A 24,129-nucleotide genomic window follows, 5' to 3' on the forward strand; every position below is an offset into this window, starting at 1 on the left:
TACCTGCTGATATACTGAACTCCCACTGAAAATCTGTACTCCAGTATTAACTTGTCTGTAGAGTTCAATCTGTGCCAGCAGGCACATCAAGAAATGCATGGCTCTATGCCAGACTCAGCATTAACTGAAGTTATAGTCAACTTCCACACAACAAAAGTCACCATGCTGGGGAAACATGAAATTTAGGAGACATGGACACTTCAGGGTTTTTTCTTTAACTTCCAGTCTTTAATCATGTTTATTTCTATCAGCTATATCAAATTCCATAACAATACAATAAGCATCACATGAATTATCAAACTTAAGAATTAAAATTCTATATTCAGAATTAAAATTTTATCTTCAAGTCCCAACTCCAAAATGATCCCCAAGCCCAGAGGCACCTCTCAGCAATTTAGGCACTTTATTGCTGATCAGTTATCAGTGATAGCTTATTATAACACTGTCAGTGCTGTCATTTGAGATTGCCAGTCCACACCCTCAGGAGTCTTTTTATTCCAAAACCCAAGCATGGACTACACCAAAGTCAGAGGCCTGGCAATGCCTCTTACAAAGACCTGAAGGTTGAAGTATGTTATTGCTTATGTAACACAGACATACTTAACATTTAAGATGTTTCTCTCCTGAAAGAAAAAAATCTAGAAAAATTAGGTGGATGTTGAGTAAAACCAAACCATTACACTAAGCAGACTGAATAATTTTTTCTCTCTCCACTGTATTCTAGAAAGCAAAAGCATTATTTACCCATCTGTGAGAAAGCTTTTGGCTGTGGTGCCTGTAACACTGCTGGACGGAGCACACTTCGCTGCTGTTCCTTCGGTTTCTGGCTAGGGACACCTGCAAGGGCAAAGTTGTTTCAAGAACTATAAAGCTTTAACAGTTGAAAAGTTCAGCTTCATCTAAGCTTCCCTGTAACTGCTTCCAACAGAACATACGATGAAAAAACAGACATCAGAAAAGCTTCCACTCCCTTCTTTTCCCTCCTTCACTCAGCCTCAAAATAGGGTTAGTCCCAAATAGAGAAGTTACTTCCTAGTTTAAGGGACACTTTAAAATATATTCTCTGCTTTACCCAGGAAAGTAGAGGAGAGTTTACTACTGACTCAGAAATGAAAGCCAAAGTGTAACAGAAATAAACAGACAACCATTAAACCTATTTATGCACTGACATATTATTCAAATACACATTCCAACTCTTCTTTTCTCATACTAATGAAGTAATTTCCAGATACTGGTAAAAGATTTTATATTTTTTCTTCATACAATCAAATGTATTGGTAGTGTAATAGATGTTTTGTTTAATGACTTTATGGCTTTCTGAATTAACCCAGCCTCTTTGTTTTGCTATAGCAAGATGCACAGCACTACCACTGTAATTCTGCTATGACTCAAAAAGCCAACTGACCCTGAGCAACCTAATAAAAAAAATCCCAAACATCATAACATCAACTCTAAAAAGTTATGGCAATCCCAGAAGGTTCAGTTTTCTTCACTGAACAAAGTCAAGATGAACTCTTGATCCAATATAATACTGTAACAAAACTCATTCAAAGTGGCTATTTCCCTTTCAGGCTACCCATATTCAAAGGGCAGGACAACAACAGAATGCAGCAACTATCCTAAGTTCAAACATTTACAGGGCAGTTCAAAAAATCTTGTTCCTTCCTTAAATTTGTAATTTTTTCTGCAAGCAAAATAGTTGTCATATCCATAAGGAATAACTTCCATTACCTAAATAGTTCTGGGGTTTTTCCCCTCAAACTCCTAAGGAGCTGTAATAGCAATGTCTTTCCCACAGTGGCTGGTGTACATCAGAAACAGGAAGCTCAGTCATAGCCAGGACCCACCATCCATGCAGACAGCAAAAGCCAGGGAGTGCCTGATCCCTCAGACTGCCCTGGCCTGGTCCCAAGACTGAGGACTCAAGAATGGCTGGAACAGAAGCCCCACTTTTGTTCCAGTTCCCTACAAAAGGAACTGAGTACACAGTCCTCAGGACTGCTGCAGGCACAGAAGAAAAGCATGCCAAGCAGAGATAGCCAGAGACACAGGTTAGACATGCACAGCTAATCCAGTGCAAAACATGGGTGTGCCCACACACAGACACAGTGGAGATGGGCATAACCACTCTGGAGAAGGCAAGGGTTTTCTGCAGACACACAGGTATTGCCACCTTCCAGTTACAATAGTAGGCTGAGAAAACAACTTAGTAAAGTGATGTGTACTCTTGCAGAAAACAGCAAACTCACCTGCACTAGGTGCCTGACCGTGGATAAGAATTGGTGGCTTCAGCCGGAATCCACTGCTCTTTTCCTCTGGAAGCAAAATACAGAATTACAAGGACAAAGCTGTAACATACTACAAACATCTGTTCACTCAAAATTCCTCATGTTTTCCCTGCTGTAACAACACACAAGTTCTATACTTATCCAAAGTCTTCAGAGATTTTCAAAGAACAAATTTGCTTCTTCCAAAAGAAATCTGAATTTCCAGTGATCATCACAGCAAATACACATTACAGACAAACACAGGTTGTTGCAAGCAAAAAATGCAGATTTTTTTTTTCAAGAGAACAGGAAAAAGACCATGTTCACAAGAGAAATGGAGCCCCTTCTTTGAAGGACTTAAGAGAGACAACAGAGGTTTCAGGTGAGAATCAAACAGAAGAAAGGACAATCAGAAGTATGACTGAATATGACAGGTGCTAGCAACTGCTAATTATGATAAATTAAGTTAAACTTAATTATTGTAATTCCATTAGCTTTTATAGTATGAAGGCAAAAGAAATTCCTTTGCTTGCACTCACTATAGTTAGGCCTTTTAGATAAAACATCAAAATCTCAAAAAAAAAAATCAGAAATCCACAGGTATTAAAAACTGCATTCTTAAGAACTTACAAAGAATAATTATACTTTTTTTCTTTTAGGAGCATAATGTCTGTGCTCAGAATAAGACAACCCAGCACCTTCCAATCCCACTGTACTTGGTTATTCACATGCCAGTTAAGTGTGAGACACTGAGGTGCATACAGCAATACCAACACAACTGAACCAGAACTGGGACTAACAAAATCATCACTTCTGTCAACACAAAGCCCACAGGTCACAGCTGAACACCATTATAACCACAGATTATGCTTGTTTTGCTTTCCAGTATAAAAGAACAGTGTTCCAAAGCAGATAAATGAAGATTCCCCCTGAGTTTTATTGCAAGGCTAACAGTCTTCTGCCATCACTCCCAAAGCATTTAACAATTTTGCTATTTACTAATTCCCTCCAGCAGGGATGAAGTCAAACAGTGAAGTGAGCAAGATAACAGCTCCAAGATCAGAGCCATCACCACTTCCAATCTCACAGACAGGGTCTTACTTCTGAACTATCAGAGTGCTTTGGAACATGACAAGTTGACAACAGATTCAGCAAAAAGCAGAAAAATGAGGAAGCTCACCTGGTTCTGAGTCAGAATTGCCTGTAGAGGGTTCACAGAAACTTGATGGCATAAAGACATTGTTTTTTGTTACTGCAGTCAAGGAAAAAGAAAAATTAAAGGGAAGTAATGTCTGTAGGTTTTAATTATAAACCTGTTCCCAGATGTATCAAGGCTTCAAATAGAAAAGATTTTTTATAAAAATTTGTTCTATTTTTTTAATTTCTTCTCAACTAAAACAGTATTCCAGCCAAAGTAGTAAACAAGTCATTGTCCTTAAATCTCCCTATTTTCTTCTGAAAGAGAGAAAGAACAAACTTCATTTTTTTGGAAGGGAAGATAAATACAGGATTCCCAATTTGAATTGTATCTGAACTAGGAATTAGAAGTGATGTTAGAATATATAACAGCATTACAAAATAGGTGTAACATTTCAAAAGGCTCCTGCAGAGAGGACAGAAAGGTGGGTAATGCCTGCCAAAGAGCAGGACCAAACACCAGGGCTCTGAGGGATACACAGCCTGCACCAGGAGCCAGGTCACTCCGGGTTAAACTGCCCTGCAAGGACCAAACTCCTACAGAAACAGAGGAGGGCACATCAGAGTACTGGCAGATGTCACCTCACCAGCAGAACAGTTAATAAAAGGGAAAAACATTTGAAAGGAACAGGTAAAGGTCAGTGTTTCTCTTCCACCATTGGCTGGGAGCTGAAGAAGCAATAGGGAGTTTGGTTGAGGATCTGTTCAGCAGTTCATGTACTTTCACTGTTACACAAAAACCACAATCCAGTTTATGAAATAGAGGACCATGAGAGGAGACAGTTGCATTAAGAGCTACAAAAGCAACAAAAGTAGGTTGGAGTTTTTGTCACCAACAGATCATCTTGCAGGAGGAAAAGTGTAACAGTATCTACCAGCTCTTTTAGCTTCTGTAAGGCTGTGGAAGAAGCTTAAGTATGTTGAAAAGAGGAAGGAATCTCATCTCTGAACACTGTTGCACTAAAATATACAGCATTTGACTTTTATAACTCTCAGGGGTTTTTTCATATTTGCTTCTTTCTTTTAATTCCACTTTCTCATTTCATTGTCTGCCTTAAGTGCAAACATGACACGTGATTCATGTAAGTAAAACTTCTCTACTCCTGAGAGAAACATAACCACAAAAATTAAGAAGCTGGGAAAGCAAAAGATTTTCAGGAAATCAAAGCAATCAAATAATGCCAATAACATTCAAAGAGGCCTCATGGAAGTTGCAATTCCAATCCAAGTTGCCACTTCTTGGCAACAACACATACCAGAAGAGAACAAGTGAGTCAGGGAATCAATGTCCATACCCAGTCAGAATACATTAGCTAAGCAAATGCTTGAGAAAGCATGCTGGACTCCTTCAACATACAGTATTTAACCATGAAAGAGCTTAATAAATTGTTTTCCTCCACTTCTTAAGCATTAGCATAGAGATTCTAATCTCATAAAATAAAGATGTTGTGGAATGGAAGCGATGACAGGGAAACTGGGCTACAAGGTCCAGCCAATAAGGAAGCTCCCAACATGCTAAACACACATTGTTATTCTAACAGCAAATCTACAGCCCAAACTCCCCTATTTGTTATTTTTGAGCAGACAATTCCTTTACTAAGAGTGGTTGGCAAGCAGACAGCAGCAACACGGGCCACTCAATTCACAACAAGGCACCTGCAGACCCACTGAGCTGCACACCAAAAACTGGGATCTTAAAGAAAAGGGTCCTTCACCTGACCAGCACTGTGCAACAAATAATACTGTGCCCATGAAATATCATTAACTACATTTTCAATTTCATAGTCACTTCTTTCAAATTAAAAGTAAAATAACCACCTTTTAGTCACATCTCCCAAATGTGCTGCATGTGAGAGGAATATTTTTTACTGTTCTCTCCTTTTGATGAGATGTTTTTCTCATGTCCTTTATTTCAACTAAGATGGTGGAAATAAAGCAGAAAAGTCTCCAAATCTGCCTCAAACACTGACATATGTTAACAAAAATAATCCTTAACCAAAGGAAAAACTTCATATTAGCTGTGGAGAAGGCACAAATCTTAGAGAGTGTTCCTGTGGGTGAACAAATATCAAACATGACTGTTCCTTTGCACAAATTTATCCAGGCTTTGGTTGTTCTCTCTTGGGTTTGGCAGGTGTTTCAGGGATGCACTTCCTCATTTTAAAAGGGATGGGAAAAAAGGAAAGGACTAGAACAAGCACAAGCCAAGACTTGGAAGATTTCCCTGGCAGCAGAGTAACTAAGAAATACAAATTTGTTAAGAAGCAACTTAATCACAACAAATCAAAAAGATTCCGGGTTAATTCTTCAATTTAACAGCACAAGATTAAAAGCTGAAAATACAAACACATACAAACTTACAGAGAGAAAATATTTTTCAAAACTATCTGTCAATTTCTTTGGGCTTCACCAAATTTGCTAACATGGACCACAGAAAAACACAGAGTACGTGGTTGCTGTGGTCTTAAGCCAAAGCACAGCAGGCAGCAATGAGACTGGTGACATGACTGGAAAAAGAAAAGGCCAAAGAAGGAACCCCACCCCTCATATATAATATCATAGCAACATTTACCTGACTGAGGAGGGAACTGAGTTAGGGATGAAGTTCTCTCACGTTTTACAGGTGGACAGTAGTTTCCATCCTCTCGATCAGACTCTGCAGAAAAAAGCAGTGAGAGCAAATGCACAACATCCCACACTCGAGGCTTTTAATCTTAAAGTAAAATCTCTTACCATCTCCATCTTCTGGACTTGATCCATCTGCTGATCTCTGAAATCAGATTACAAGGGTCAAACAAAAAGCACATACTGAACATTTCAGTCTCTTCAGATTGAGCCAAATAATTTAATCATCAGTTTGGAAGGTTTTTATTTACTGTCAATGATATACAGTCAAGGCAAAGCATTATTTCTATGATTTACAGGTAGGCATATTGAGTTTCACTCAGATAGTATTAAATACAATTGATTCTAAATATTGTTTTTACAAACAAGATTCTTGAAAATCCATAACCAAGCACTAATGTCCTTAGGGGACTCTGCAACAATTATTACAGTTACATTTTCTATATACTGAAAATTTGAAAATGACACTTTTCAAATTTGGTTTGATTTAAAAAAATATGATAGAAGTTTCAAGCTCAACATAAACATACCTATTATTTGGAAGTTCATTCCAAAGCACTTGCCTAATTACAGTAAGTGACATTAATTGCTTCAAAAAAATGACAGCACTGGAGGAATGTCTTTGAAAGCACACTCTATAAAGCAGTACAACAGTATTTTCATTGGAATTAGCAATGGATAGTCTCCTAACATCTTTCACAGCACCAGGAACAATAAACAAAGTGTCACAGGCTGCCAACTATCACAACATTCAAAGTCTCTGAGCAAAGATTTTACATATTTTCTGAGGATTTCTGGTCTCTTTCCTCCCACTTGCTCTGCCAGCTGTTCAGCTCATATAATCTCCTTACTCCTGCAAAATGTAATCCCATCATAGATTCTTTTCACTACGGAAGGTGACCAGGGCAGCACTAGCACCTTCATCTCATTACAAAACATCTTAGAATCACAGGAATGTTTAGGTTAACGAAGACCTTTAAGATCACCAAGTCCAGCAGATCCCTCAGCACTGCCATGCCCAGTGAACCACGTCCCCAAGTGCCACATTCACACCTCTTACAAACCCCTGCAGGGACCATGACTCCACCACTGCAATGGGCCTGCATGTTCCCTTTTGGAGAACAGGCATTTCCTAATATCCAATCTAAGCCTTCAAACTGAGGTGCAACTTGAGGCCATTTCTTCTGGTCCTGTCACTTGTTACCTGGAAGAACAGACCAACACTGGGCTACACACTCCTTTCAGAGAGCCCTGGACATAGTGGACCTTCTCCCTAGTCCAACACTACCCTTCCATCCCACCCCTGCCCCAGGAAATGCAGACAGACATCTGTGCTTCACACAGTCTCACTTCAGAGCTTGGCTGATGTGAGGAGGAAAGGCAGAGCCTACAGCAGCCTCAGAGCTCCTTCCCACCTGGACTCAAGCCCCTTGGGCACCGAGAGCAGGCAGGCACAACAGGACTGGGTAAGTCTGCTCAGGACTGACATCTGAGGAATAGTCTGTATAAGAATATCAGAAAGTACAAAACTTCCTATTTAACACTGCATGTATTTAGAATGCAGACAGTACTGCACTATCAGTATTTCACTAAATGTTAATAAAAATCCACATACACTGTACTATGTCTATGCAACTAAGGGCTTTTCTGCTTTGTTTTACATTAATAGAAGAGTACAGTTACCTCACTAAGCATCCCAGTTGAGTCCTTCTCAAACCTTTAGCACAGAGAATGAGATGCTACTGACAGCTCTGGAATGCAATCCCTATACTGCATTTGATCATCCACAGTTCTTCCTACATAGTCAATCAAGTATTAGAAGATGGTCTTATCAGCCACTGCCCTTGCCAACACACATTAGCCTTATCTTTTAGAAAACTAAGGTAGAAAACCATGTCATATATATTTCAGCAATCAGCACCTGAACTCAGAAAAAATTCTATTTTGCATGGAAAGTGCTGTCACATACACCAGAAACATGTTTCAACTTTTATCAAAAATCCTGAAAGCAAAAGGAAAATAGTTGCCAAAAAATTTGCATGAATGGAACTGCAGATCTCCATATGCAGAACTTAAATATAAACAAGTGGGTTTCACCTGAACATCAAAAACTTCTTCAGCTGTTACCAGCTGTCTTCTCAGTGCTTGAGTTTAACACAGACAAAAAAAAAGCCAAACCTTATATAGCACAAGCCTCAGATCATCCCACCATCATAATTTCACTAATCAACACAAGCACAACTCATGTGCCATCACCATGTTTAGTGGGCAGGAGGCATCAAACTCCAAAACATCCTATTGAGGGCAAAGCAAAGAGAGTATCTGCTCCAAATTATTTCCATACTTTCTAGTCCAAGAGTTTGGGGAAATTAAAGCTATGCACCTTTGGACAAACACGTAGATGCCACGTGAGTGTGAGTACACAGAGGTACAGTACAAGTTTCATTTTTGTATGAAGCCACACAACAAACTAAGTTACCATTGCAGCCCAAACTGCATACCAGTGCTGCATCAGAGGAAGCTGGGGAGACTAGAAAAAATCAGGAAATAGAGGCAACACAAACCAGGAAGATTTGGAAAACAGCCAATTACAGTTAATGACAGCACTCCAGCCTCTTGTATCAGTTCGTTTTTGGATATGTGTCCGGAATAAAGAGAATCCGTTATAAAATACTACAAACATCCTTTATTGCAATACCACCTATCAAAAGAGAATAAAAAGGATGAAATACTTCATACAAAAGAGAATAGAAAGATAAAATACTGAATGAAAGGATACAAAAAGATGCTGCAGCAGTTGCCCCCCCCCCGAGCAGACAGCCCAGCACTGGCAGCACCGGGACAGCTCCGGGCTCAGCGGTGCCCCCGGAGCCAGCGCGGGCTCGGTGGGAGGGCGATGTCACTCAGCTCCCACTCCCGGGGTCCTTATTTATGGGCTCTCCATTGTGCTACGTAGGGCCAGGATAAGGGGATGTCTGGGAGGCAGCCAAGCACTGCCTGTTAATTGCATAAGTGGCAACAGCTTTGCCTGCTGGGTAGTGGTTGTACGACCCCTGCCCACATAACCCTCCTACCATCAGCTTTCTCACCCCTGTGGATGACTCTACCATCGTGTTTCTGTAGCAGGTTTGGCCTGGATGTTGCCAACCCTGGACTGGCTCCCCTTCCCCCCTCCCAGAACCTTCCCAGCAAAGGAAAGGAAAAAAAACCTGAAAGAAATGCACTCTAAAGAAACTGAACTGAATAAAAAGAATAAATTATATTTACTAACATTTACAAACCACACTGCATACACAATACACAGGATCCCACCCCCCAGGGGAGAGGGGAAGGGAGAAAAGGGGATTGATTAGCCGGAAAATAGGGAAGACACCAACTCAACCTAAAGAAACTGAATGAATTAAAACAAACACAATTAAAAACCTCAAGGAAGGGGAACAAGAATGAAACAATCTCACTCAGGACAGGAGAACCACCAGGGACCGGAGGGACCAGACTCCAACAACCTCCCACCAACTCTTCAACCAAGGAAGGGAAAACGGGAACAACAACCACACCCCCTCCCTGCTACATGGAAGACACGTGTGGAATACTTGTAACTTCCTTAGATACAATGGTTACTGAGGAAGCCATGGGGCAAACCATTACAGTTTCCAAGGGTATTTGTAGCTATCTTGCAGTGAGGAGCTAAGCCAAGGAGGAACTAGGCCCTGATAGTAGGGGACATCCAGTTAACTTGCTAAAGGCACAATGGACTTTACAGTTACTTTGTATAATACTCTTGCTGGTTTCACATCCTAATATGATTATTTTCTCACTTCTCTAAGCTCTATTGATCATCTAAATTGAAAGTACTCTCTTTACATTTGTGTTTTTCTATAACTTAGCAGGCAGCAAGGCCAGACATGGACCAAAATAATAGCATTTTATTACACACTTAATACCCCTCTCCATTTTAGGCCACTTCCCAGCCTACTCAGTCCACTTCACAGCAACAGATGCTTTACACAAGGACCCCACCCAATGGAAACGAAAGGGACCACCAAGGTGACAACTTCTCTCTACTCAAGTTTTTTGGAATTAGATGCTGAAGAGACACTTAAACCAGAAACATAAAAATCCAACCTACAATTTTCTCATTTAAGAGCAGAAATCACCTTTCACTTACTCCCTTCTCCCCCTGCTTTTGGAAATCCAGCTACAGAGAAGTTACAATTATTTCTAAATAGAGGCTCCCACAATTCTGACACATCTCTAATTAAGGAAATTACCTTTATAAATGCTACTAACTACTTTTGAAAAGTGCAAGTGACAGTAATGAACTGGAATACAAACATTACTGACTCACACAGTTGCTACATCACACTAAGATGAAGAACATAAATTTCAACAAATTTGTCAGTTTTTGCTTACTCAATAAATGAACAGAAACAGGGACAGGAAGGGGGAATTCAGGTAAAGCAAAAAAAAGTCACTGTAATTCAAGGAACACTTACAGTGTTTAGCTTTGAAAATGTATTTAATATACAAAAAGTCATATATAAAGGACTTCAGAGCACGGTATGGCAAATCTGCAGTCCAGACACTCTGCACATGCACAAGCCTTATTGAATGGCCATGACTTCCTTAAAAGCTGTTTCAAAACCTCTTACCTGGCAGAGTCCTGCTGGCACAGCCACATGGTCCAGGAGGCTAATGATGGGGGGGAGGGGAAGGGGGAGCTTATGTTTATTTTACTTAGGGATTATGATGCTTATTTTGTTTATGCTTATTCTACTTATGGTTGTTTTGTTTATGCCTATTTTACTTGTGCTTATTTACCCAGGACTAATGATAATACTTACTATTTTCTTATTTTACTTATGCTTTTATACTTATCATGGAATTGGCTTAGCTCACTGTGTAATATGTAGCAACTTACTTACTATCCTTGAAGGTGCAATACCAAGAGGCTCAGGCCAATTAAAACAGCAGGATACCCCCTGATAAATCAGAAAAAATGTCAAAAGAACAAGGTAAGTCCAATTAGACCAAAGAAAGTTGCCAACAAGACTGGTTTGAACCAGTTCTGAGCAAAAGGTATAAAGTTCACAAGAGGAAGATGCTTTACTTTATCCCTAAAGACCCCCAAAGACACTACCCTGAATTACCAGGAGGAACAGCACAGGTGCAAGAAGGAGTGACATGAGGCAGAGAAAATGGAAACCAATTATTGAGACTCATTATAATAACTCTGCCTTCTCTAAGAAAATAATGTTTATGCATGAAAGAAAAATAAATATGTACAACTTACTTGCACATAAACCCATTGTTAACTCAATCAGGTGTGCATGTTTTTGGAGGAGCTTCCCCCATGTGTCCTGGGCCAGAACAAACACACCTCTTTGTAACCTCACTGGATTAGAGGGGTTTTATTCCACAAAACACTGACATGGGTTAGCCAGAGGCAGGACATGACCATCAGCTCTTTGACAGACTGTATCTCTGCCCACACTGTGTTCAAGTCTTAGCAAAGATGTGTGTGTGTGTGAAATAAAACAACACGGTCTTCTTATAAGCAAGATTAGTGAGTTAAATAGGATTTTTTTCTTTATTTAGCGTTTCCTTTTATATTGTTTTGATTTCACAGAGGACTTACAGGCACACCGTGGAGAATGTGAGGTACCAGGTTCTGTCTGGACCCGACAGAACAGGGAGGGGAACTACAGAGTATCTGAAACACAATGAAAGAGACAAAAGCCTCTTTTTCCATGTGGCAGGCTCTGAACGAAGAAGACCCTCTACTCGGTGTAAGGAATCTTCACCAGCCAATTAAGAAGAGGATGGCACCTCCTCCCCTCAGAGAGGACACCTTTTTCAGCAAAACCAGAGTATTAATGAATAGGGATTATCTGATGAGACAGGCCGGGCTCTGTAAAACTCCGAGCAGTGCAAGGTTTGAACACGAGGTGCTTCCAGACCCCCTGCAGTCTGAGGCACTCAGAGTGCACCCAAAATAAAACCCTTCCTTCCTGTTAGGATCTCCTTTGTTTCATAGGTTATTGCCATCTTCTAAATGTAGGAAAAAGATACATTTCTCATAACTGTACAAACAGTACCAAGTAAACAAGAAAAATGCAGTGCCTCTTCTTCAGTCTTAATTCATCCACCTTCCCAAGGCCCCAGGAAGATTTAACTAAAACTTCTGCTCCAGCAAACCAGTGCAAGTACGCTGAAAATGAACAGTCCTCTCTATATTTCAAGATAAGAGATGGTTTTACTGTAAGAGATTGGGATAATTTGAGGAGTGCTTGCCAGTGCATGTGAAGGCCATACTGTGAAAAATAAATAAACGGGGTTTTTCAAGCAAATAAACAAGGGTTACTGACAAAAAAGAAGGGAAATGCATGCATTTTAAAGGGCTTTTCTTTTTTTACTGACCTATAGGTGTATGGCAAAGGTGTAATGTTCCTGAAACACGTCTGGGCAGGCACCAGGGAGATGTGCAGTAGGAGATCAGGTATTGCAAAATAAAAGTAAATAAAGTAAAACCCCTCACCACGTGGCAGCCATGGAGGCTGCCATTGTAATCCAGACCCTGCCTCTTAACACCACATAACCAGAGGCAGGGAAAGGCCTTTCTGTTACCTGGACAGGGTGGGATTTAGAAACCTTTAAAAGAGGGAAATTTAATTTTGGAGGTGTGCTTTGGGGATTGGATTTGGCCATGGCACCCAAACACGTGTTTGTAAATAAACCTTTCTGCTTGTTAATTTCCTTTGTTTCACGGACTTTGTTATTCTTGTAAAATTCAATAAATAGAGAATTTTTCTCACACTACCGAGCACTGTGAAATTCCCTAAATTTAATTGAATGGAATCAAGGTCAAGAATGCTGCAATGGCTGTTCTGTAGTCATGAATTTCTGCAGGTTTTGATTTTTAATTTCTTTTGGAACTGAGTTAACTGAAGTAAGACTTTCTGCTCTCTAAGAACAAGACTAAGATAACAACCACTTGTTGCAGTTTTCCTGAAGGTCTGGTTAATGCAGTTCTCTTAACAGTTCTAGGAACACTGCAATTTCAAACGACAGAAAACTGAGATAAAAGTCTATGACTGTATTGACCAGTTCTATTTCAGAATATTAGTCCTTGACAAAATTAATCTTCAAAAAAGAAACTGGAAAAAAGATTTCTGCAGCAGATCACCAAGCAACAGCCTGAACATGAAAATGTGCTTAACCTACAGCTCTTTGCACCTTGCCATGACAATCCATTCAGCACTGGGTTTACTTGAAATGGCCTGTTCTTGAATAAAAAACCTCCCAAACCAACTAGTGCAAGAAAAGGGTGCAGGTATTGGGTGGAGCAGCCTTAACAGGCAAGGATGTAGCAAACAGCACATGTCCAGGGTGTGGTGTCACAATGCACAGTGATACTCACCTGCACCAAGAAAATATGGTCCACCAACCAGAAAGATTAAAACCACTCTGAAAGACTGTATGGCAGCAGTCAGTCATCTAATCTTTCAGAAAATATTTTTCTGCACCAGCAGTAGAAAAATCTTAAATTACAAGCACTGACACCTTTTCCTACCACTAGTACTGACTTCCTCCCCCACCAAATAGTTAAATTCAAAATTCTGCTTTAATATGATTCTTGGTGCTTTTGACCTAAAAAGTGCCTTACAGGCTGGCATGACAAGTTCCTTTTATATCCAGTGAAAACAGTGTTAGCTGCTCACTTGGTCAAGCTGCAGCATTGGCTCAGAGGGAACAAACAGCTCTCTGCTAACTGCTTAAAGCAGATCCCTCAGATACAGACACACTTTCTCACTCATTTCGAAGTGCTCTCATCCTGAGCAAACACACAGTTCACAAACTAAATTTTAAAATACTTGAGATGTCTTCTACAGTTACCCTACCAGAGAGACCCAAGCAAATCTGATTTCTGCTAACTGGAACAAGGACTTAGAGATGACCAACACTTGAGATCAAAGAAGCAGACAGACAGTAAACTGCCTACAGTGAACAGTAACCGATTCCACCAAGTGGAAGGGACGTTTTTCATCTAATCCCCTCAGCAGCAGAAGTACTTGGTAGGTTGACACTTACCCCTGCCAGTTCTTGTTGAATAGGAGCAAGCTGGGCTTCAGAAGCGGGACTCAGGGTAGCACTGACTGCGGCCACAGTGGGAGCAGGGGGCTCAGAGTCGTGCTCACCAGCTGGTTCTGTGTGACCCAGACCATGGTGGGGGGGCTCAACCTCTCCCTGGGAGTCCTCGCCTGAATCCGACAAAGCTTTTTGCTCTGCAGGGGACTGTGAGCAGAAAAGACAACGTCCCTTCAATGCAAGGCTCCAACATGAGAGCACAAGTCCTAGTGAGAGGATCTGCTAATTCATTTCTGAATTCCGCTGTTTTCACGGTATGGCAGGAGGAGCTCTTGCTGCTTAGACACCAGTTAAAACAGACAGGAACTGTGTAACAACCTGCTGACTGAATCAGCTTCCCCTCCCCACAAAAAGCATCAGCTGGAGCAAATTCACTTCATTCCAGGTTAGCCAAAATCATCTGTGACCCCAGCAAAGAACGTTTTGCCAGCTACAGGGTGGCTGGGGTTTAACTCCTCCTCCTCTTGAAGACTGAAGGACAGCTGAGAGCTTGTACCCCCAGATTCAGACATACAAATTAAACAGACAATTGCTGTAAATAACGGCCCTTCACTGCTTCTTCAGCTCACGTTTCAGGGAGGTGAGGTGGGTTACAGAACTCCCTACAGAAATTATTTTGACATTCATACAAGACACACAATCCTTTCGCATTCACGTGATGGGGAATGATCTGAAAAGCAACATGAATGTTTTCTTTCATAAATTAACAAGTTTGTGTATCTATTTCAACGAGGGGGATGACAGGATAACTACTGCAGCCCAAAGCAGTTGGGTATTCTCTGAACTACTGACACAGACTTTTCATTTCTTCACATCATTTAATGCTGCAGATTCCTGCTTGTAGAACAAAATTTAAAGCATTACCATATTCTGCACACAGCTGAAGAATAAAAAAATGTTACAGGCTTTGAGCTCAAACAACTGTATTGTGATTAAGGATGAAATTACAAATTCCAGTCCATGGATAACACGCAGACCGAGGATGTGCTCCCAGCTGTGACCTGTGGGCTGAGCTTCCCAGTGTCTTATGGTAAAGTATCTGAAGAATCAAGCAGTAAGGCAAAGATGCTACTCAGAATCACACAACCTTGGCTTGCTCACAGAAAACACTTGGTAGAATGAAGAGAGATTAAAAATGCCAAGTCCATGCAAGAGAGTGAACTGAAGCCTTAAAAATAAACAGCAGCATTCATATCTGAAAGGCCTCAAGTTTTTGAAGCAAGATTTGGCCTGTTCTCCTAACAGAAACAATTACTAAAAGCCTGCAATACAAAATTTTATCTTGCAAGAAATTACTATAATTGATGCAGTTAAGTTGACTTTTCTAATTTAATAATTGGCCGTTGGCACTAAAGTCTCGGTCTGGGATTGTAATTAAACTCAGATTTATGTGATACACTGACTTCAAATTCAGTAGCTGGCTGATGGGGGGGAAGGGGGAGCCTTTGCTTATTTTACTTAGGGTTTATGATGCTTATTTTGTTTATGCTTATTCTACTTATAGTTGTTTTGTTTATGCCTATTATGTTTATGCTTATTTACTCAGGACTAATGATAATACTTATTATTTTCTTATTTTACTTATACTTTTATACTTATCATGGAATTTGCTTAATAATATGAAGTTCACTGTGGAACATGTAGCAAAACTCACTCACTGTCCTTGAAGGTGTCACACCAAGGGGCCCAGGCCAATTAAAACAGCAGGATACCCCATGATAAATCAGAAAACATCAAAAGAACAAGATAAGTCCAATTAGACCAAAGAAAGTTGCCAACAAGACTGGTTTGAACCAGTTCTGAGCAAAAGGTAAAAAGTTCACAAGAGGAAGATGCTCTACTTTATCCCTAAAGACCCCCAAAGACACTACCCTGAATTACCAGGAGGAACAGCACAGGTGCAAGAAGGAGTGACATGAGGCAGAGAAAATGGCAATCAGTTCTTGAGACTCATTATAATAACTCTGCCTTCTCTCAGAAAATAACGTTTATGCATGAAAGAAAAATAAATATGTACAACTTACTTGCATATAAACCCACTGTTAACTCAACCAGGTGTGCATGTTTTTGGAGGACCCCCATGTGTTCTGGGCCAGAACAAACACACCTCTCTATAACCTCACTGGATTAGAGGGGTTTTATTCCCTATAAAACGTGGCAGCTTGGAAATGAACTGTCAAGTTTGGGTTTACAGTGAATATTTTGTCTCTGAGTACTGGCCTTTGGCCCAAGAACAACACATAGTAATGACCCAAACCAAACCTTAACTAAGGTTGTTCAATCAGTTTGCAGCAAAGCAGTTAAGAGTCATTGAGGAGCTGGCCAAGAACTGGGAAAGGGAGATCCCCCAACAAGAACAGCATAATGGAGCTCGTGTGAGGAGGAGGGTGAGGAGTTCAACCCCAGGAAGACCATTGAAAAAAACACCCACTATGGATGAAGTCAGGGAGGCAACCAAAGTGCACAGGTGGAAGCCAACCAGCATCACATAACCAAAAGGAGCCCCCCACAAACTGAATAAGATGATAATTAAGACTGGGCATAAAAGGGTTACAAACCTCCCTGCCCAGTGCAGCGTGTTTACCCCCCACATTCTCACCACCTGATAAAAACAAATACCTGCTACTCAAAGACAAGACGTCTCTGAACCATCTTTCTGGCCAGAGTTTTGGTATCATAATTAAGGCTGAAAATAATCAAAATACATTTACTGGGGATAATACTATGTCAAGTAAAGGCTGGGGATGCTGGGGTTTCCTGTTGTCCAAAATTTCTGACTGTCACTAACAGACCCAAACATTAACTTAAAGCCCCAAAGAACGGCAAGAGTTAAAGAAATATTTTGTTTGTCACCAAAAATTTAATCAAGTCCAGCACTCTAGCAAACTATCCTTACCTCTTTGGTTGGGCAGAACAACAGGAAAAGGCTATCTGGAGCTGGCCACAGCACTTACAACATAGCTATGTTGGTCACAGAGAAGGACAGGAGGTAAATACCTCAGTCTTCCACTTGATTCTTAATACCCATTGCTCCCAATCCCTTTTATATACTAAGCCTCACTGTGAAGGCCAAGGGCATTCCACAGGCTGAAACAAAGACAAAATATGGCTTAAAAGTTTCACTGTGTTATTATTCGCTTTTAAGTTTACTGAGAGTTTGCAAAATGTAACTGTTTGCAAGTGAGACCTGCCCAAACTGTGGGCAGTTAAGATAAAAAGAGAACTAGAGCTAACTGAGTGTGTGCAACCAAGGTAGGAGGACTTGCTTCAATGAGGAAGCTGCACAGAGCACATGAGAAATGCTTCCTAACACAGCAAGGGGGGAGGAGCAGAACTGGACAGAGGGGGGGTGAAGAATAGTAAACATCCTTATAGTAAACAACATAAGACATAAACAACAGAATGCATATTTCCATGACATAAATCCAAAGAGTCCTGTAACAGATAATATTTAGAGCTAATCACATAAAGTGCTGAATTTTGTATACCCAGTGGACACAGAGGCACAGGCCCCCTGCACGGCCCTGGCCATGGCCAGGCTGTAAAAAAAAATGTGCTGTACTTTCTATAGCCAGATCTCTTCAAATCAAGGCCACTCAAACTGTCTTCTTCCCCTTCAAGGGGAGACAGTCATTAAAAAAAGTACAAGAATTAAGTAATGAGTTACCTGCATCACACTAACCATAAAAGCAATTATAAAACAGCAGCTCTGAAGATCTGGTATTTCTCATGGCTTCCCCTGCATGTGTCCTTTGGTTCTCTCTCTGCTACCCCAAATCTTCCCTATGTACCTTCCAACACAGCCCTTTCCCCCACAGCTCCTCAATCCTGCCCAGCCCCCTCTGGTCACCTGCAGGCCCAAGGCTCACTCTCACCTTGCTGAGCCAGGCAGGTTTATAGTTTTCAAGAAACATGTGCAATAGTTCCAACCTTTAGACCCCCATCACTCTGTCACCAGACTCAGCAAGCGTTTGGGCCTGGGGATCAACCAGCCTGCAGCAGAACCACCTGTGCTCCACTCACCTCCCTGCAGGCTGAGAAGCACTGCCCCCTGCCCCCTGAAGCACTGACAGAGGCCACACCCTGCCCAGCTGGGACAGCCCTGGAGACAACCCTGCCATAAACTCACCCAGCCCATGAAGAACTCGAGAAGGGGGGCACTCTAAAAGCCACAGCACTGAAAGCTGTAACAAGAAGGGTACCAGGAAATGGGAACGAATCCGAGGGATTTGACAAACAAGTTTTGCTTCTTATAAGTAAGCCAGAATGAATCTCAGGATGAGCCAACCATTACCACAAGTCTGGAGGCAGCAGGGAATGATCAGGAAACTCCAGCCAGCCAGCACGAGGCTGGAGATGACCAAAAGATTCAGTGCTCATGAGAGGCAAAATAATGCCTAGAAAAATGGGTACAGAAGAGTTTGCACATAAAAATAGCTAAATACTTTACTATTCTTCAGCAATAACACACAGAATTTGGAGTGAAAAGGAGCAGGCATATAACTACAAAATCATAAGTGGCATATAAGATGTCAGTGCAGTGACACCCACAGAGGAAGGAGCTGGAAGGATCACATTAAATTTTGGCTATTACAGTCTCAAAAGAAGTCCTGTACAAAACTAAAGGAGATAAGATACCCCTCATGCTGAACTGCCTGTCAGAGGATCCCATGGGTGCCAGTAGCTCAACACACAGTCACCAAGCAACTGGAGAAATGAGAAGAAAAAAAAAAGAGAGAAATTTACACTGACTTCTGGCTACACATCAGAAAATTGCTATTAACGCAAGAAGGCGTTTGTGCCAGACACTTTAAAGTGGAAATGACAGATTATTTGTCAAGTAATTTATATCAGTTTAGAATATCTTAAAGTAGGCTAAGTAAACATCCAACAGATTTTCCTAACTGTAAAATACTTGCCACTGATTATAAAAGTGAAATAAACACAAATCTGATTTCTATCCTGAGCAAGACTGGAATATGTGCTTGAAGACCAACAAAGGAAACAAAAAAAACCCAACTATTGCCAATCACCAGTTTTATGCAAAAAAATCTGAAGGCAAAGGTGAGAATTTCATGGCCAGGTCAATAGATAAAATTATATTAGAAAAATATATTAAATTAAACAAAAACAACTGCAAGTTTCAGAATTTTGTGAATAGTGTTTAATAAGCATTTAGTTGTTTTAAGTCATAGAAGACTAAACCAAAAAGGACTTAAGGATTTTTCAAACCAGAACTGCTTCAGGCAGATGTTTATACAGCTGTTCTCAGACAGGCACATCCAAGGGAAACTCCAAACTCCTAAACTTTATTTCGGTTTTCAGTCATACATACTATTGAAAGTGTTTCCTAATTCCTTAACTTCATGAATTCTGATCTAGGTTCTTGCTTGAAGATCTTTGGAGCAGGTAAACAGTTCACTCTCTTCCTTCTCGCTGTAATGTTTTGTCTGAGATGTAGGTCCTTCCTTGAGCCTCCTCTTCTCTACCGGAAACATTCCTTTTAAAGTACAGTTCCAGGAAGAACTTGGCAGAAATCTGTTCCTGCCTCTTAAATACTAAGGCAAAGATCAACATGGAGATGAAAAATGTTAGGAAGCCACCCACACAAACTCACCTTGCTCAGCCAGATCAAACAAAATCTATTTTATTAAAACTAAAAATAACACAGAGGAAATACATAGATGCCTATGTGGAGATTTGGCTTCCTCTGCATTGCAGGAAATAAGGAGAGACATGAAGGAAGACTTAGTGTGATGGTACAACCACCAAATCATCACCTTCATGGCCAGGCCTTGCAAACGAAGATTTGGGCAGGGCTCTCCCCACGTGGGTGTGTCCCTCGAGCCTGCTCGGTGGATGTTTTAATTGAGGCACAGAGTGACACTGGCCCCTCCCTTTAACTCCTGAGGTTCATCTGCACGGCCGAGCGAGCCCGGACGGTGACAGCGAAGTCCTCAGGACTGGAACCTGCAGCCCCCGGTATGGTATAACCAGGTATTCCCAGGAGGTCTCCCATCCAAGCACCAACCAGGCCTGACCCTGCTCAGCTTCCGAGATCTGACAGGATTGGCCATCAGGGAGGCATTTAAACAACCACCAAATACAGGCAAGCAAAAAATACCCCTTTCCAATAAAGCCTGGCATAAGCACTCTTGGATCAGCTTTTCTCCCAATTCTAAGCTGTGCTATTTGCAACTCCTTTCCCCACCTTAACACCACTGTCCAATGGCCTAAAAAGACTACTCTCAGTATACCTTATCACATTTTTTACCTGCTTAGAGCCAAAGACTCTTGATGGTATGCTCAACAGCCTCTGATGTTATCAGCCTCTCTATAGGTGTCCAAGTTTCACCTTCTACAATTGTCTCTCCAAATACATTCATGATCGTTACATTAAGTGCAGCAAAGTATTCACAATTAATGAACTCTCAGGAATCAATTTTAACTCCTTAAGTATACAGCTGACTTACAAGACAGTTCACAGAGGTATCCCTAACAAAGCCTCTGGGTAGCTGTGCTAAGGATGCTGAGAGAGCCTGGTCAAGGGAATGCTTTGCTTCTCCATACACAAGTTACCTCATCCACAGTTCTCTGCCACCATCCTAACCCCAACAAGTCATGCCCACAGCATGAACTACATTTTCTAGTCATCCACCTACTCAAGCCACCAAGATCAAGCACTTCCAAATGTATGTATGTATGTATGTATGGCCAAACTTCACGAACGCAGATTTGGGAAGGGCTCTCCCCACGTGCCCTTCCAGCCTGCACAGTGGATTTTCGGTGAGCCTCAGCGTGCCCAGAACTGGCCCCACCGTTTCAGTCCCAAGGTCCACCTGCCACGGCCAAGCGAGCTTGGACAGTGACAGGGAAGTCCTCGGGACTGTCACAGCACCTGGTACTGACCAGGGCTGACCCTGCTGAGCATCCCAGATCTGACGGGATGGGATGGCAGGGAGGGATTGAACTGCCTGGTACAGTCTCCACTGAGACTTGAACTCACGACCTTGTGATCAGAGTCCGGAGTGCTCACCATTACACCACGGGACCGCCCCAAGCATTTCCAAATAACACTATGTTAAACCAAGACCTCAACGAATTCCTACTTGACATATCATCTTGCTCTCCAGACTACCTGTGAATGCCATCTTTCTAATCACCTAAATCACTTCCAACTCCACACCTATTTTTAAAACTCCAGTTAAGGCCATGATGACAGCTACAACAACTTACTGACAGAAACCCTTGCTTGCTCCAGAACCTTTACCTTTAGGACCCAGATGCCAGTTATCCCTTAAACTCTTTGCACCACTTCAGTATGGAACATGTTTCATGTAACTTATCTTCCCTCAAAGTCACCCTCAAAAGCTCACCACTATCAGTTTACCTACAGAAAGCAGGACACTGACCAATATTAGTCATACAACAAGCTGTTCTTTTTCATATAAAGTATTCTTTTCTATATTCTACCAATTCAGGCTGGCAGAGGGAAGATGACAAGGCACAAACGAGCCTTACCAGAGACAATGACTTGTTTTCAAGTGCAAAATAGCTTAAAATCAGAGTTGAGTATCTACCTCTTGTATTTGAGACTAGGGAGGTCATGATCATCCTAACATGATGAGAATCAGTAATGACCAGATCATCACCACAGTTCACACTTGCAGAACAAAGGACAATATTTCAAAAGCGTTTTTGGATGAAGTGTTTCTTTACATCACCTCTGTGTTAAATTTGTTTCAGTTATTATACCTGCTTAAAAATGTGTAAATCCAAAAATCCAGAATATTTTCACCTCAGAAATGCAGGTTAAAAGTTAACTTCAGAAAATAACTTCAAGTAACCTATGGCCAGAAGCTTGTCATGAAATAGTTTTATGGCAGAAGCGAAAATTAGTTTCAGAGCAGAAACACAAGTCAAGTAAGTGTCTCACAGAATAAGTTGTATCCATCAACTGAAATATTTAATTCAAAAAGTGCTATGAAAAGCACTGCACGGCTCATGAATAAGTTATTGGAATAGACAATGGAATAACAGAAATCCTCCATGCCTAACACAGCGAAGATCAGACTTTATGCTTGTCCCAGTTCAGCAGCTGGGACCAGTTTATCCCTGTGTGGGTGTGACCAAAGCTGGGCATTCTAAACCCTCTGGGCCATTGCCCAGCAACTGTTCCCAATGGCCCATTGGCAGCAGCTGCCCAGGGCACAGCTGAGCCCTCAGGCTGGGAGCTGGCTGGGAAAGAAGCCTGGCAGAGGAGCTGGGAGAACTGCCCTGCAGGGACTCCTTGGCACCTCCACACCCACCTGAGGGCTCAGCTCTGCCCATGGGCCAGCAACGATTCCAAAATCCCCCCTGACTGCCAGAGTCAGATCCCCCAGGGTGGAACTCCCTGCCCTGGGGGAGGCACTGGGGGCTCCCACCTGCACCTGAGGGGAGAGAATCTTGGGGGTTTGGGACTTCTGGGACCCTTTGTGGGATCCAGAGGAGGAGCAGAACCTGGACAGGAGGAGCCACCACTCTCCCCCAGACTGTGCCATCATCTGCACCAAGAGGTTTGTCCCCTCCTTTGCCTTTGGACTCGGAGGAACCACGTGGGGCTCAGCACAGGGGCCACCAAACCCCCCTGTGTTTGTGCCCCAGGGGGTGGGTGGCACTGCTGGGGTTGTGGGTTAAAACCAATTTCTCTTTGTGCCATTGCATTTATTGTAATATTGTTATGAAATTGTAACTCTGACCTACAATCTCTCTTGTGGTGGGTTTGTTTCTCCTGCTGGTTCACCTTTAAACCAGCACAATGCTGTTTTCAGATCTTAACAGTTTGAGTCATCTTCAGGTGATGCAATTTTCCAACTCGTGTCAGCACTAGAAACTCTGCCTGTCAGAAATATGGACAGCAGTGCTACCATTCAGGTATTTGCAGGACTATCTCTATTTCACACATTGTAAAAATTGTTCTCAACAAGTTAACGAGATATGAAAAATCATGAAAATGGAGACTCACTCAAACATAAAAAGAGCCCATTTGACATTCACCATTGATATCTATAATGAAAACTAGAACAGATAGATTCTTCCTGTCTTTAACCACAAAAGAAAGCAACTCAAACCTCCTTACTGAACATAAAATTTAGAGGCAGCATTAGGAACAACATGCACTTTTTGTCCCTCTAAATAAACACGACAAACCACAGGTTCTGATGGTCTATTAAAGTGTATAAAATATTAGCTGGAAGGCAAGTAAAAAAATTAAGTTTTCAGACTAGTATGAACTTTGTCCTACAACATGCTGAAAATATTTTCCAAGTTCTAATGGAGAAACAGATCACAGAACCATAGACTCATTCAGGTTGGAAAACATCTCTGAGATCATCAAGTCCAAACATCAACCCAGCACTGCCAAGGCCACCACTAACCATGTATCCAAAAGCCACATCCACAGGGCTTTTAAATTCCTCCAGAAATGGGGACTCCACCACTGCCCTGGGCAGTCTGTGCCAGGGATGCACAACCTTTCAGTGAAGAAATGTTTCTTAACATCAACCTAAACCACCCTGACACAACTTGAGATCATTTCCTCTTGTCCTGACCCTTGTTCCCTGCGAGCAGAGCCCAGCTCTCCCTTGGCTCCACTCTCCTGTCAGCGAGTTCTGGGAGCAAGAAGGTCGCCCCTGAGCCTTCTCTTCTCCAGGCTGAGCACTCCCAGACACTCTTGGTGCTCCAGACCCTTCCCCAGCTCCGTTTCATTCTCTGGACATGCTCCAGCCCTTCAATGTCTTGTCAGGAGGGGCCAAAAACGGGCCCCAGGATTTGAGGTGGGGCCTCAGCAGTGCCCAGAACAGGGGCAGAGCCACTGCCCTGGTCCTGTTGGCCACACTATTGCTGGTAC

At 41.8% G+C, this 24,129-nt stretch overlaps 1 protein-coding gene across 2 annotated transcripts in view; it reads right to left on the reverse strand.

Annotated features, from left to right (window-relative positions):
• RANBP3 (RAN binding protein 3) overlaps positions 1-24,129 on the reverse strand; it is a 62,523-nt gene that overhangs the window by 21,351 nt on the left and 17,043 nt on the right. Inside the window, exons 3-8 of one of the 2 annotated variants that reach the window (XM_071577896.1) lie at positions 14,181-14,384; positions 6,198-6,234; positions 6,037-6,120; positions 3,448-3,519; positions 2,250-2,315; positions 745-837 (exon numbers count right to left, since the gene is read on the reverse strand). In XM_071577896.1, coding sequence (XP_071433997.1) covers positions 745-837; positions 2,250-2,315; positions 3,448-3,519; positions 6,037-6,120; positions 6,198-6,234; positions 14,181-14,384 — 556 coding nt within the window. The remainder of the gene's footprint in view (positions 1-744; positions 838-2,249; positions 2,316-3,447; positions 3,520-6,036; positions 6,121-6,197; positions 6,235-14,180; positions 14,385-24,129) is intronic. The other variant, XM_071577897.1, reaches the window with a different exon arrangement.

Source organism: Pithys albifrons, chromosome 27 (genome assembly GCF_047495875.1).
Source record: "Pithys albifrons albifrons isolate INPA30051 chromosome 27, PitAlb_v1, whole genome shotgun sequence".
In the NCBI taxonomy this organism is placed as follows: domain Eukaryota; kingdom Metazoa; phylum Chordata; class Aves; order Passeriformes; family Thamnophilidae; genus Pithys; species Pithys albifrons.